General features: G+C 44.9%; 1 protein-coding gene across 1 annotated transcript; it reads right to left on the bottom strand.

Annotated features, from left to right (window-relative positions):
• Positions 1-6,482: 6,482 nt before the first annotated feature.
• LOC125414605 (uncharacterized) lies at positions 6,483-10,028 on the bottom strand. Its single transcript, XM_085678265.2, has 5 exons — positions 9,967-10,028; positions 9,803-9,863; positions 9,629-9,760; positions 7,599-7,648; positions 6,483-7,136 (listed from the first exon to the last, which is right to left on the bottom strand). Exons 1-5 carry the CDS (start codon positions 10,026-10,028, stop codon positions 6,647-6,649), a joined length of 795 nt encoding a protein of 264 aa, XP_085534391.2. The 3' UTR covers positions 6,483-6,646.
• Between the last annotated feature and the right edge of the window lie 5,103 nt (positions 10,029-15,131).

Raw genomic sequence — 15,131 nt, 5'->3', positions numbered from 1 at the left:
ACCCTGATAGGAAACCTACTGATGAACAGCTCGACAACCTGGGCTATTTGGAAACCTAAGTGGTCACTGGAGTCCTTCATGTCCTTGCGAGAAAAGGACATCTTTAACACATGAGCCTATACTGTGTGGAAGTTAGAGTTCTGGAAAACTTGTAGGACTCTTGGGATGGCTCCAGGGGTAAAAGCGCTTGCCTCCAGGCCTGACAGCCCGAATTTAATCTCCAGAACCCCAGGGGTGAGAAAAGCAACTCCCACAAGGAGACTCTCACCTCTATGTGTGTATCACACACAAACACATATACTAGATAAATAAACAAATACAAAGGAGACCTGACCCTGATAAGAAACAGACTGGTGAGCAGCTGTACCACCTGGGCTATTTGGAAACCTAAATGGTCGCTTGAGTGATTAATTTTTAACTTAATGCATTTTTCCTCTCAAAAGTTCTGTCCATAACTGTCATAGAAATAAATAAACAAACAAACAAATAATAACAACATCTAATTGTCTCATGGGATTTCTGGTCACGGATACAGTGAGCTGACTCTTTGCTGTCAGGTCGCTACGGGAAGGTGAGCAATGAGCAGACGAAAAACCAGTCCTGTTCTGCCTTCTTTAGCGGGAAGCTCTTCCATAAGGACTAATGGACTCATGAAGACCAAGGGCACCTGAAATGAATTCTCACAGCCTGGATTTGAAAAGTGGAGCTCCCTGGGCTAGCAAGAACCAGGCAAACTGCAGTCTTTGTCAACACATCTCAAAGCGTGCTGAGCCAGGAGCTGAAAGGAGAGTCACAAAATCACAGGCAAACCAACATGCAAAAACCAGAAGACCAAAAAATCCCCCCACAATAGCTTCAGAAAGATAAAATAGCTGGGAATAAACACAATCAGCTGGGTGAAACTCTTTTACAATGAAGACACTGGAAGATAAAAAGACTTCATACGCTCATGGATTGGCAGAGTCAATATTGTAAAAATGACTATATTATGGTGTCAGAAATGATCTACAGATACAACACAATATCCATCAAACTTCCTCATAGGTTCTAAAATCATGCCTTCAAGAAGCCTCCACATAAACAAAGCATTCTGAATCTGAAAAATGGACCTCAAAAGATGATCCCAAATTCCAGAGCCACAGTAACCAAGCCAGATACATATACTAACAAACTATAACAGACCTCGTTATAAACTCACTCAACTGCAGCAATCTGAGCATTCATTAAAGTGTCAAAAAAATATGGAAGAGAAATAGTCTCCTCAAACAGTGACAGTGGGAGAGCTGACAGCCGTCTGTAGAAGGGTTTAACTAGATCCATATGTCTCTCCATTTAAGAAAACTCGATCCAAAGTGGACAAAAACCTCATCATAAGACCTGACTCCTTAAAACCACTAGGAGAAAGCAGATGCAACACCCCAGGACATAGGCATAAGTAAGGACTCTCTGAAAAGGCTCTGATAACACAGAAAATGATCCCAAGAGCTGCATCCTGGTTAGATTGTTGTCAACTTGACACAAACTGGAGTCAAAAGGGAAGAGGAACCTCATTCAAGAAAATGCCTCTATCAAAAACACTGCCCTGTGTAGGCACGTCTGTGGGGCATTTAATATTATTATTATTATTACTATTAATTTATAGAGGTTTATAGAGGAGGGACAAGCCTAGGGAAGACATGGTATCTCTGGACAAGTGGAATAAAGAAGCAGGCTGAGGGAGCCACGAGATGCTAGTCAATAAGCAGGATTCTGCCATGGCTTCTGAATCCAATCCTACCTCCCCATTTCTGCCTTGAGCTCCTGTCCCGACTTCCCTAGGGATGCAGAGTGGCCTGGGAGTTGTTAGAGGAAGTAAACCCTCTCTTTCACAAGCTGCTTTAGGTCATTTGATCACAGCGTTGGAAAACTTGAGCCACACTGGCAAATGGGATCCATGGAATTAGAAAGCTCCTGCCTGCACGCAACAGAAGCAATGAATGAAGAAGAAATGAATGAATGAAGAAACGACCTACAAAATGGGTTTGTTATTGAGCATCTACAGAAAGTAACAAAAGTTCAATAGCCAAACAAACCATCTGGTCAATAAATGGGCTAATGAGCCTAATAGGAAACTTACAAAGAAAGAAATGAAAAGGACAATAAGTCTTTGGAAAGGTGTTCAACACCTTAGCCATCGGGGAAGGACAAATTCGAACCGCTTTGAGATTCCATTTGACCACAGTCAGAGCGGCTATCATCAAGAACCCTGATGGCAACTGCCCAAAGTACTTAGACTACTGAATGCCCAGCCGTAAACGTCCAGCTAGGTCACCTCCTCCGAGGCTTGGGGAACATCATGGAAGATGGGGCCAAAAGAACGTAGGAGTTAGAAGTGAGAGAGGCACTTTAGATCTAGCCCCTCCTTTCCCTGAGGGTTGGTATGCAGTTAATGTTGATGCAGGAGAGAAAGACATTTCCTGCTGGAAGGAGCGCCCACCCATGGAAACACATCCTTACCCATGCTCCTTCCTGCAAACAACCCTAATACAGCTCACTGCATCAAGCGCGCGCGCACGCACGCACACGCATACACATTCACACTCGCATACATGCACATGCCTTCCACCTAGCTACCTTCCACAGTGTTCTCCTGGCCCACTGGTCTTACCCATTCTTCCTACACCCGTTAGTGCCTCTGTGCGATCCACTGTTGTGACTCTGCCACCACCCGTTCCTGCTCTGTTGCCGTTGTCTCTCTAAGACAAGCCTTAGTCTTCTGTGTCTCTCTAAGCACCAGGAGACACACAGAAAACTTCTGTTCACCCTCTCAAAACTCCTCTTCCTAGACGTGGATTTTAAAGGAAACACTTTCCTCACATGCAGCCCCACAGGAGAGGGGGTGGGGAGGGGAAAGTCTCCTACCTATCCAGTTTTCTGCACACATTCTCTCCAACCCCAACTCTTTCATATTCTTTAGAAAAGCTTTTGGGTGAGGGTACAAAACCAAGTTTTCCCACTTTCTTTGAAAGTCTTTTTTTTTTCCCCAGTTCTGGGGTTAAGCTTAGCCTGTTTGGTACCAGGCAAGTGCCCTATTTCTGAACAACAATCTCAGCCCTTGTTTTCATTTTTATTTTAACAAAAGCTCTCACTACATTCCCCAGGATGTCCTTGAACTCACCCTGTGGCTCAGGCTAGCCTTGAGTGTTGATCCTCTTGTCTCAGCCTCCCAAGCCTGTGCCACCAGCCCTTGGGTTTCTTTGCATATTCTGCATGGATGGTTTTATTATTACCGTAACGAAGTGACTAGCATCTCTCATACCAGCATCTGCTGCTCCCTCATAAAAGTCCTTGAAGGGCATTTAACATCCTGTCAAATAGGCTTCCCATAGTTCAAGTTCTCCTTCAAGATAGTTTTAAAAAAAAAAAATGAGAAACAAATATTAAGAAATGAATGACAAAATTACTTTATGTGTCTTATATTCAAGATAAAGTGAGCTGGCTGAGCGTGGTAGTGCCTGCCTTCAATCCCAGCACTCTAAGGCAGCAGCTGGCCCAGTTCAAGGCCAGTCTAGGTTATGCAGGGAACTCCAGGTCAGGACTGCATACTGAAACTATCTCAAAGAAAAAAAATACAAAGTGAATTCATAAACAAAAAGAAAAAAATGTATCAACAATAAACCTAGACATCTCAGTCACACAGCTTTTCCATACACAGATATAAGCTGTTTTCTGCACAAATCTAGAGAAAAATAAAACAGAACATTGGTGCAAATAAAATAAGGCCATATCAGGTTATCTTGACACAGAAAGCCTTGAGTATGTGGGACTCTAAACAAAGAATATTCAAACAAACAACTTTGAAACACCACTACCCAAACCCCTATCATACACCAAATTTAAACATTGTACATTGTCCAACGAGCAATTGTATACTCCTCTTTAGAAGGTCACTTGCTTCCAGCTGCTTGCCACACCACCTTTGCATGCAGCAGTGTTTACTTGGGAAAATACTTTTATAATTGTTGCATAAATGTTTCTATCATGATTTATATAAACGAGGGGGGCTATAATTGTCAAATCACGATTTTCTCGCAATAAAATTTGCACAGGCAAACAAGAGGCTGTTTGATGAAGCTGGTCATACACATCTATCATGAGGCTGAGGTAGCAGGATTGTCAGGAATTCAAGGTCAGCCTGGGCTACATGATGAGCTCATGACCTAGGCTGGGATACACTGTGAAGCCTTGCCTCAAAACAAATAAAATAAAGGTCACTACAAGGGTACAGAAGAATCCCATAGTGGCCAGGACCCAGATGTTAGGTCTGTCACCATCAGCACTTAAAAATAAAAAATAATAATAATAAAAAAAATAAATAAAAAAACTGATCCAAACCCCATTCATCAGATGTATCGTCACTGAATTCTGCTGGGCGCTGGAAGTTGCAGTGAATAAAGCAAGCAGGAAACCTGTGTGCACGGCACTAGGGCCTCAAGGAGAAAATGGAACAACTGACAGGAACCAATGGCACTATGGGCCTGGGGCTAGGACGGAAGGGAACAGGTAGGGTGATAAATATAAGGAGGTGAGTATCAGCATCGCCTCTCTGAGAATAGGAGGGTAAACGTGAGATGTCAAGAACGAGAAAGAGCCAGATACACAAAGAGCTGGGAGAAGAAGGTCTCCAGGGACAGGCAAAATGAATGAATGAATGAATAAATAAATAAATGAGGCAGAGTGGAAAAAACACTAAACTCAACTTGTTCCAGGCACAGAAAGGTCAGAGTATGAGGTCAAAACATATGAAATAAAGTTGGGGAGGGGAGAAAGACTGGCCATCCACTGACAAAAAGAAAATCACCTTAGCTAGCAAGTGCGATTTGATACAGGTGTCTGAGAGAAGTCTACTGACAAACAGAACAGTTCAGCTTCCCAGGGTTCCGCATCTTTTGGGTGTTGTGACTCCGCTTGTGTAGAGACCCCAAGCTCACCTTGCAACCAGGCTTTTTTTGCCAACTCAGTTTACATGGGCCTATGAGAGTGTCAACACCCAAGTCATCTTACTGGGTTCTACTTACTGTGATGGACACCTATTACAGCTTCTATTTCTACATTTCTGTTAGAGGCGTAATAAAGGTCCATTAAAAAAAAAACCTTCTGGTCAAGAGAACAGGATCCCCAGTCTGGATAGAGACCTAACACTCCAGCTGGGGCAGATGACTAACCTGGCCAAGGAACATAGGCAGCCTCTCCATAAGACGTGAGGCAGACATGGGCAGAATGAGATACTATCCCTCTCTTTGCACAGCTTCCACTCTTTAATTCAGCCTCTCCTAGGGTGCAGCCATGCTGGCTTGCAAGTCTGTACACTTTGCTGAGTTTCTCAGGCAAGCGTAGCTTTTCCCTTTCTCCCACTTTCTCTAAGCATGATTCCGCTAACTCGCTACCTCCGGGGCTTCCCCAGCATCGCAGGTCTCTGACCCTTTATCTAAGCCTCCCTCCCCACTGTGTGGTCCCTTGAGCTCCAGGTATCTGTCCTCCGAGCCAGGTTACACAGCATGACCTTTTCTTCTTCTACCTCTAGTCTCCTCCAGATGGCTGCTGAGATCACAGCTTGTCTGCCCTAGAAGGCTTTCTCTTTCTTTTGAAAATATTTTATTTTGTTTTATGTATTATTTTATTTGTTGAGATTAGAATATAATTACATCATTTCCTCTTCCCTTGCCTTGCTCCCAACTCTTACATGTATCCCACCTTCTCTTTCAAATTCAAGGCCTCTTTTTCTTTGTTATTACATGGTGTGTGTGTGTATATATATGTGTGTGTTCTTAAATATAAAAATGCAATCTACTCAGTCTGTATAATGTTATTTGTATATATTTATGTTTTCAGGGTTGATCATTTGGTACTGGACAACCAATAAGCATGTTCTTCCCTAAAGAAGACTAGTTCTCGCCCTCTCAGCATTCCTTAGTTACCTGCAGTTTTTTATAAAGAGTGAGGCGTGATGGGTTTTCCCTATTCCCTATTAGTATGTTTATTAGTGCTATACTCGTTCGGGTCCTGTTCAGATAGCCATGACATTTCTAGATGACCCTGTCTCGCAGAAAACTTCCTGTTCCTCTTGCTTTTACAACCTTCCTACCTCTCCGTCATGGACATTTCCTGAGCCTTAGATTTAGGAGTTCTTTTGTAGAGGTATCCATTAGAACTGGCTTGCTTCCAGAACTCTGCATTTTCATTGGTTGTCGTTTCTGTAATGGTCTCTGTTTCCTTTCTAAGGGGTGAAGACTACACGTATCTATGGGTATAAAGAAAACTACTTAGAATGTAGTTAGGGATTCAGCTGGTTTACAGTGGCGGTTGCAGCTTCTCCTCCAAGGTCCGCAACTTCACGAGCCCTGGACAGCTGCCTAGATTTCCAGTACCAAGCATGGTTTTCCTCTTGTTGAGCGGGCCTTGTATCCAAATAAAGAGATGCTTGTTACACACATTCTTTTTTTTTTTTTTTTTTTTTTTTGGTCTAAAGTAAACTCTTTAATTGAGCATTTATGTCTTTTGTTTATCTGTAGGGTGAGAATTACCCTCCTTACTCCCAGTCCCAGGTACAATCTCATCTTGGTCAGGCTGTCGGTGAGGGGTTAGGGTTAGGGTAAGTAAGAACAGGTCAGGGCAGGGAGCTCAGACCATGATTGTATTTGCACTGCTTCAGGGCCTCGCTGAAGCCCTTGCACAGGGTTAGGTCACTCTGAGTGGTGGAGCAGTCCAGGAACTGCTTGATCTCATAGGAGCAAGGCCCCATCTGTAGGGAGTAAGAGGCAGGACGGGCAGGGGCCTGCTGGACGGCAGGCTGAGCAGGTTCCGAGCTTCCCCCACTCAAGGCGCTGGTCAGGGCATTTCCCATGACATGCCCTACAGCCGATCCCACAGCTACGCCAGCAGTGGTGGATGCCATCTGAGCCATAAGGCCCGGCTGGCCCGAAGCGGCGGGTGCCAGGGCGGCCGCTGAGGGTGGTGGGTGCACAGGAGGGTGGGCTGGGCGGCTGGCCGGCGTGGCAGCCGCGCTGAGACTTCCCCCGAGGCATGACAGTGGTAGACCAAGGAGGAGCAGAGAAACAAGCGTTGACCGAAGCAACCGCTCAGTGCGGGAACTAATGCTGCAGCGACCGGCGAGTCAGGTGAAACGGGACACACATTCTTAATTACAAATACCTGGCCTTATCTTGGTTTGTTTCTAGGAAGCTTTCCTTACTTAAATTAACACATCTACCTTTTTGCCTCTGGACTTTTTCCTTTTCTTACTTCTGCATATCTTTATTTCCTTCTTACTACTCGGTCGGCTGTGGGGCTGGGTGAATGGCCCCTGACGTCCTCCTCTCCTTGTTCTCTCATTGCTCCTTCTCCTCATCTAGATTTCTCCTTCTGTGCATCCTCTCTGCCTGCCAGCCCTGCCTATACTTGCTCCTGTCGCTCTATTGGCCATTCAGTTCTTTATTAGAACCATCAGGTGTTTTAGATAGGCCAAGAATCACAGCTTCACAGAGTTGAACAAATGCAACATAAACAAAAGCAACCCATCTTGACATCATTAAGCAAACGTTCTATAATGCCTGCGTTACTCTCGGTACAGCTCGCGTGCCACTGTACCATACATGAGCTGGACAAGGACCTGGAGATTGAAAGAGCACACAAGAGAGCTGGGTCATTTGAAAGGAGATCAGCCGAATGTCGTTTATTCAAACAGGAAAAACAAACAGGATGTTTTAGCTGGCTGACCAGAAACTGTCCTCAAGATGAAATCCGGGAGGAGGGGTAGACCCATGGGCCCTACAATGTTCCACCGCATAAACAAAAGCAACACACCTTAAAATAACATTCTACAACACATCACAACTGGATAGGACGGTTGGTGGCTTCCCTCCTTTGTAAGCTTTGTAAGGTATCACTTTGTGGTACCGTGAGAGCTAGTCCTTAGGGAAGGGGTATTCAGATCAGTACCAGCTCAGGGGCCCTTGGGTCCTGTGTCCAAAGTGCATGGTGTCTTCAGCAATAGGGAGTTATCTTCCTTCTCTGGAGCACAACCAAGGGCAATCACATAGCCTGATCAACAACTCAAAAAAAAAAATAGGTTTCTCATATCTGATGTTGGGGTTTTTGTTGGATAGTCTATAACTCTTGGAAGGAGCAGCCCAGATGGAAAGTTTTTATTTAATTATGATATACATACATCTGTATACACCAACCTACATATATTGTGGGCATTTTTAGATAAATACTTAATAGTCTGGTTCCTTATGACTTTTCAGGCATCCTTACTATTACTCTACCCTTTTTCTTCTGTATGTAGCTCTCGCCCCCTCCGTAAGTAAGCACCCCCCCCATTTTCCTGTTTCTCTCTGCAGATTACAGCCCTTGACCCACACAAGAACCCCTTCTCCCTCCCATTACCAAGCCCTTTCAGAAGCATCAACAGGCCCTCCTCCAGCCCCCCCCCCCACTACACCTTCGGGTCTAACACATCCCTCCTCCCTCTACATAACAGAAAAAGAGGGATACGCCCTCGGGGTCCTGGGCCACCAACTGGAAACTTCCTTTGCATCCACAGCATGGACCTTACCACCCAGGGATGGCACCCTGCCAATGCACTTTAGCAGCTGCCCAGCTCCTCATTCACAAACCCATCCCACCGCCACTTCTCTACATCGCTAACAGAAATTGTCCTTGAGCTTCCGTTTGAGTCCATTCTTAAATCACTTTACGAACGAGACTGAGAAACCCAACCCTGTCTTTCCTAACAGAATTTACAAAACTGATAACGCAATCTCAAGCCAGGCCAGACCTAGAGTGGACCACCGGCCCCCTTAGCTAGACCATTCCCAAACAAGCCATCTAAGACTTCTCCAGGTCAGACTTGACCTATAACTCATGATCATTAGCTGCAGAAAATAACCAGACTTCATTCAGTGTCTGTAAGGTAAATTTCCCTAAGACACTCTGTGTGTGTGTGTGTGTGTGTGTGTGTGTGTGTCTGTGTGTGTGTGTGTCTGTGTGTCTGTGTGTCTGTGTGTGTATCTGTGTGTGTGTGTCTGTGTGTCTGTGTGTGTGTCTGTGTGTGTGTGTGTGTGTCTGTGTATGTGTATGTGTGTGTGTGAAGGAGTGCCCTGCTATTTATTTGGCATATCAGTGAATGAATACATGCTTGGCAGACATACTGCATGAATTACAGGAGTTTGGTAAAATCTCCCCCCTTCAGAGGAACATTTGTCCTCTCTAATTTTCAGAAATAGCTGCTCAAACGATTTTACTTCGAGCAGAAATGTTCCTAACGAGTCAGTCTTTCAGCCTGTCATCTTCCGCACGAACGTTCTAAACACTGGCCTCAAAACAAACTGCCTACTTCAAAAAACACGAAGGTCAATTAGGCTTGACATCTTTACCGCGGACCAGATTTGCTAGCCTGAGGCTGGCACACGGGCTCCCATAAACCCTGGTTATTTGTTGCTTTAAAGCCCTTTGAAGTGCTTCAGAACATAATCTGTCGGGGGAAGGGTGATGAAAATCCCTAAACTGGCATTAAAAAAAAAAATCTTGAAAAAAGCATGGGCTTGAAATGTATTTCTTCACTTGTGAAATTTCCATTTTATTTCACTGTGGGCGAGAAGCGGGTGGAGAGAGCCTTCAGGTCACTCCCATCCCACTCCAACCAGCAGGAAGCGCTGCCCAGGCGCGCCAGCCCCGGCACCTCTGTGGTGGGTGAGTCAGCTGTGCCAGCCAGGCCTTGCTGGACCACACAGGAAGTGAGAAGTTGAAGGCTACACCTCACCTCCCCTGGACCCTTTTCGATCAATGCCTCCTGCAGCCGGATCTTCCTGGAAACCACATACCTACTCAGCAAACAAAGCAACCTGCTTGGTTAAATACACAGTGAGAATACTCTGGGGCTGGCAGTCCTCTGAGGCAGTTCAACTGCGGGGTTGTTAGCATCACAATGACTGCCACTCATCACAATGGCAGCTGCCCTGTGCCAGGCATTCCATGAAGGGCTCCATACGCGTAATTTCATTTAAGGGTTCCTGATGAACAATGAAATATGTGGATAAGTCTTAGCCTATTTATTTATCCTATTTATTTATTTATGAATCTTATCCTGTTTATTATTTATTTTCACCTAAATTTGGTTGTGGGAGCTTTTTGTTGTTGTTGTTTTGTTTGGGTTTTCGTTTTTTGTTTTGTTGTTTTTTTATTTTTTGTTTTTGTTTTTTAAGGTGGCGTTTCTCTGTGTGGCCCTGGCTATCCTCGAACTCTCTCTGTAGACCAGGTTGGCCTCAAACTCAGATCCACCTGCCTCTGCCTGCCGAGTGCTGGGATTAAAGGCATGTGCCACCACTGCTTGGCTTCTCAGAGTATTTATTAATTCACAGTCTCAGTACATAATGAATATAAGTAGACTATCTCTTTAAGCTCATTGCCATTCACTCATTTTAAACTTTATGCCACTTTCTGAGTTCCCCAGTGGTACGGAGATGGGTCAGGATTTGTTGGGTAAGTACAAATTGGTTCATAGATTCTTGTGTTGTTGTTTATTTTTTTTCAGAAAATTACCGAATCCTTTATGATAATCAGTTGAAAACAACAGTGAATAACATAGATTTCTTTTATCAAAAAGCTAAGGGACATGGCTCTTCAATCTTAGTTGATGAAAAAGGCCAGGAAAGTGTGTTCAAAACCACAGAGCACTATGTTCCACTCTCCCTGAACATTTTAAATCAGTGTATGACACAATATCCATACACCAAACTTAGAGAAAACCCCATCCTTGTTTGTTCCTTTCCTATCTTATTTTTATCGTCTTAAATTACATGTACGTGCGCTTGAATGCAGGTGCCCACAGCAGCCCCAGAGACCTCGGACGCGTCTCTGGAGCTGAGTTAGAGGTGGTTATGAGACTCCTGGCGTGAGCACTAGTGACCAAACTCAGGTCCTCTGCTCACTCTTTTTTGTTTGTTTTTTGTTTTTTGAGACAGGGTTTCTTTGGAAGCTGTCCTGGAACTAGCTCTTGGAGATCAGGCTAGCCTCGAACTCAAAGAGGTCTGCCTACCTCTGCCTCCCAAGTGGTGGGGTTAAAAGCGTGCGCCACTGCCGCCTGGCCCCTCTGCTCACTCTTAACTGCTAAGCCATCTCTCCAGTCCCTCCGTGCGTGCGTGCGTGCGTGCGTGCGTGCGTGCGTGCGTGCGTGCGTGTTCCCATTGAGTTCTTGCCCACAGAGACCAGAAAAGAGCATTGGATCCCCTGGAATTACAGTTACAGACTGTAATGAGCTGCACAGCGTGGGTGTTGGGAATTGAACTCTGGTCCTCAGAAAGAGCCATGAGTCATCTCCAGCCCAAGGGAAAATTACTTCTGAGGGGCAGGGGCTGGAGCAGAGATTGCCTATCACCGGCAAGGCTTTGGGGCTGATCCCTGCACTTTTGAAAAGGAAAGGAAACAAGTCCTGAAGGGTGAGGTAAAGAAAGGGAGTGTGAGCAGAACAGAACTCAGCAAGGAAGAGACGGTAGAGTTGAGAGGCGAGTAGTCAGGAAGCAGGGAGCTTCAGCCACTGAGACACAGCCTCCTAATCCAAGCTTTGTCCGCCATGGAATGGCACAATGCACCGCAGCGCTCCTGTTTTGCAGAATGGCTCATTCTGGAAAAGGACTTGGGAGCTAGGCACAACAGAAACCAAGGAGCAGCTCTGTCATAAACTTCCCACAACAAAACAATTTATGCAACTTTCTGACCCTTAATTTTGTCATGTGTTCAACATACTTACTGATTTGCTTGGTCTACAAGATCGTTAAAGAAGTTAAAAATAAAGAGGTGCTGTGTTAATGACTCGCTGCCAAGTGGTGGTGGCACACGACTTATCCCAGCACTCAGGAGGCAGAAGCAGACAGCGCTCTGTGAGTTCAAGGCCAGCCTGATCCACAGAAAAATTCCAGGAGTCAAGACCACAGAGAGAAATCCAGTCTCAAAACAAAACAAAACAAAACAAAACAAACAAACAAACGAAAAAATCACCTTACTTGACAGACACAGCTTAAGGGAGGGAGGCTTGGATTTGTCTCAGTTTCAGTCCTTCATGGCACTGGAGTCACAGTAGTAGAAGTCACATCTCAGAGGATCGAGAAACAGGAAGTAGAGGCCGGAAGTAGATATCACCTTCAGAGACTGCCCCTACCCCTCAATATTCTACAGCCTCCCAAAACAGGTCCTCAAGTGGGAACCAAATTTGCAAATACATGAGTTTGTGGTGGGCATTTTACATTTAAATTATAGTAGGAACTTAAGAAACAATAGCTACTGGGGCCAGCGAGATTGCTGGATGGGAAAGATGCCTGCCTCCAAGCCTGGAACCGTATGGGGGAAGGAAAAGAACAAACTCCTATGTGTTGCCATGGCATAAACACTCACAAAGTGTGTCTCTTTATGGGTATAAAGTAATAAATGTGAAAAAAATAGACAATAGCTATTAATAATGACTTCCTTACACACTTAACTATTTTGTCTTTAAAAACACTTTCAAAAATAGCTTTCAAATTTCCACAATTTTAGCATATAATAGATGATATAATAAGATTGAAGATGTGTCATCCGTGAGAAGATCCCACAAAAGACAGCTTTTCCTGAGCTTGGCAATCAGGGTTTCCACGAACTGAATGACAGATTAAGTCAAACTTCACTTCCGAGAATGTTCAGGATGCAGCGTGTATGCATGCCCCATAATCTGGGACCAAAAGCATTCTTCAAAGCCTGTGCCAAACAGCAAAGTTACAACAAATTTAGTCCAAAGAACTTGGTTGATTTCAAGGGTGGGGATGAGGGGTTAGTTAACTGGCTTTGGTTTTGGTTTGTCCTCCAGGGCTACTACGAAGCTCTGGCTGGCCTAGAACTCACTGTGTAGGCAGAACTGGTCTTGAATTTACAGCCATCCACCTGCTTCTCCCTCCCAAGTGCTGGAAATACAGACATGCACCAACAATCCGCTTCAGTGGGTAAGTATAAAAGCCTCGCTAACAATAACAGGGTGGAAGAAAACAGAAACAAGAGCTGATAGGTGGATTCAAAGATGTTTTCCTTGCAAAGATGAAGGTAGAGGAAGCATCCCTAGCAACAAGTCACCTCAGGACTAACCTGACTATGCACACATTCAATGTCACCCACATGTCGCCTCAGGACTAGCCTGACTATGCACACATTCAATGTCTTTAACCCCTACCCTATGCCCTTGAACCACTAATGGGGTGTGTTTCACCTCCTTCTTAGGCAACTCAGACAACACTGGGGCTCTGGAGATGATAGGTTCCCTTCTGCCCTCTGGGGTAGGCTGATCAGAACCAAAAGGAACCCAGGTTCTGACAGATCAAATGGGTGGTACTCCCTGAACTGGTTCCTGGGCATCAGCAAGTTCAATTGTGCCTTGGGGTCCTTTTTCTCATACACCAAGAAGACCAATCTTCTACAGATCAACTGCTGGTCCACGGGTGCCAGGAGGTTTACCACTCCCAGAATCCCAAGGAATCCAGCATCACAGCAACAAGAGAGGTACAAACACTGTCACTGTATTGTGTCTGCGTCCCCAAGAAATGTTTCAGCCTTTATGATATAAGAAAGAGCCCCCAGGGCCTTCTTTCATCTTCTTGTACCTTTATGTAAAAGTACCTTTTACTTTTATTTATAAGTAAAAAGTAATAAAAGGTGTTTATTGTGCCACTCAGAAAGGGGCAAATCTTGAAACTAGAAAAGAGAAGTAGAAATGAGACATATCAAGAGGGAAAAGACCTTCTGAGGAGAGTTGGGAGGAGAAAAACAAGAATACAGGGAGGATGAGAGCATTTGTGGCCTGGCAGTAGAGGGATGGCTGGGCACAGGAGCACATACACTTGTAATCCCAGCACTTGAGAGGTAGGGACACAAAGATCAGGAGTTCAAGACCAAGTTCAACTATACAGTGAGTCTGAGGTCAACCTGAGTTACGTGGGGCCCTGTCTCAAAAGCAGAGCGATGGAAGAGGAGAGAGAGGAGAGGAGAGGACAGGACAGGACAGAATAAGACAAGACAGAAGGGCTGTATGGGGAGAGGAAGGGGGGATAAGAAGGGGACATGGTAGATGGGGGAGGACAAAGGATAAAAGGGAATGAACAAGAACAAAGGATAATGACAGAGGGTATGAAAATACCATAGTGAAACCCACCACTTTGTAGACTCACTTGAAAGCAATTTTTTTAAAGAAATTCTTGAATACAAACCAGACGATTACAATTCTTCCACTCACAAATCTTACAACTTTAGGATGGAAGCGCTTCTGAAATCCATGCTAAACCTCAAGGGAAATCTTAAACCCCAGCTTAGCAGTCTTTGCTAGCCTAAAGACACTGTGCTGGTGATTAAATAACTAGAATAGATCTTGAAAAGCAAAGGGTACCACAAAAACAAAAAATATTATTAAACTCTTCAGCTTGGCTGAAAATTTAAAAGATGATGTTATTTCTTTTGCACCATAATAATAAAATCCTAAACGACACATCACACTCTGAGAGAGGGCAGGCCCACCTGGCTCACCACAGCTGAGATCAGAGTCCAGCACGGTGACCCATGAAGGCTGGAGGGCACCAGGGCCCACCACAGAGGCAAAAGCCTTCTGTGTTTTATGACCTGGGATAGCGGTTGCTTCCTCCATGGTGGCATGAGCTGAGGCACAGTGTGGATGACGGCTGCCCTTGAAACACTGCTGGTATTGGTCTATACCCTTACTGCAATGCGGGGAAAGTACAGACAAGGCCTGGTAAAGCTCTCTAAATGAAAACGAAGTCGGTTAGCTTTCTTTGTTTGCCTGCTCGTATTCCAGTCCCGGGGACCGAACCTCGGGCTCACGCATGCAGGAGAAGCACTCTGATTCTGAACTGCGCCCTCTGCTCTTTAGAGTCTCCCTGAAGTGCTCATGTTAGCCTTGAAGTTACTCTGTAGCCTAAGCGGGGCAGTCTCAAGTTTGTGATTCTCCTGGTTCTGCCACCAGGGCTGCTGTGGTTACAAGTGTGCACACCAGGCTCAGCCTGTAATTTACCTTTGGGATGTAGGAAGGCTAGAAGACTTGAAAACCATCAATCCTCTTTTTA

The sequence above is a fragment of the Myodes glareolus genome, chromosome 17 (assembly GCF_982192425.1).
Source record: "Myodes glareolus chromosome 17, mMyoGla1.1, whole genome shotgun sequence".
Classification (NCBI taxonomy): domain Eukaryota; kingdom Metazoa; phylum Chordata; class Mammalia; order Rodentia; family Cricetidae; genus Myodes; species Myodes glareolus.
This window is presented reverse-complemented; position numbering and strand designations above follow the sequence as displayed.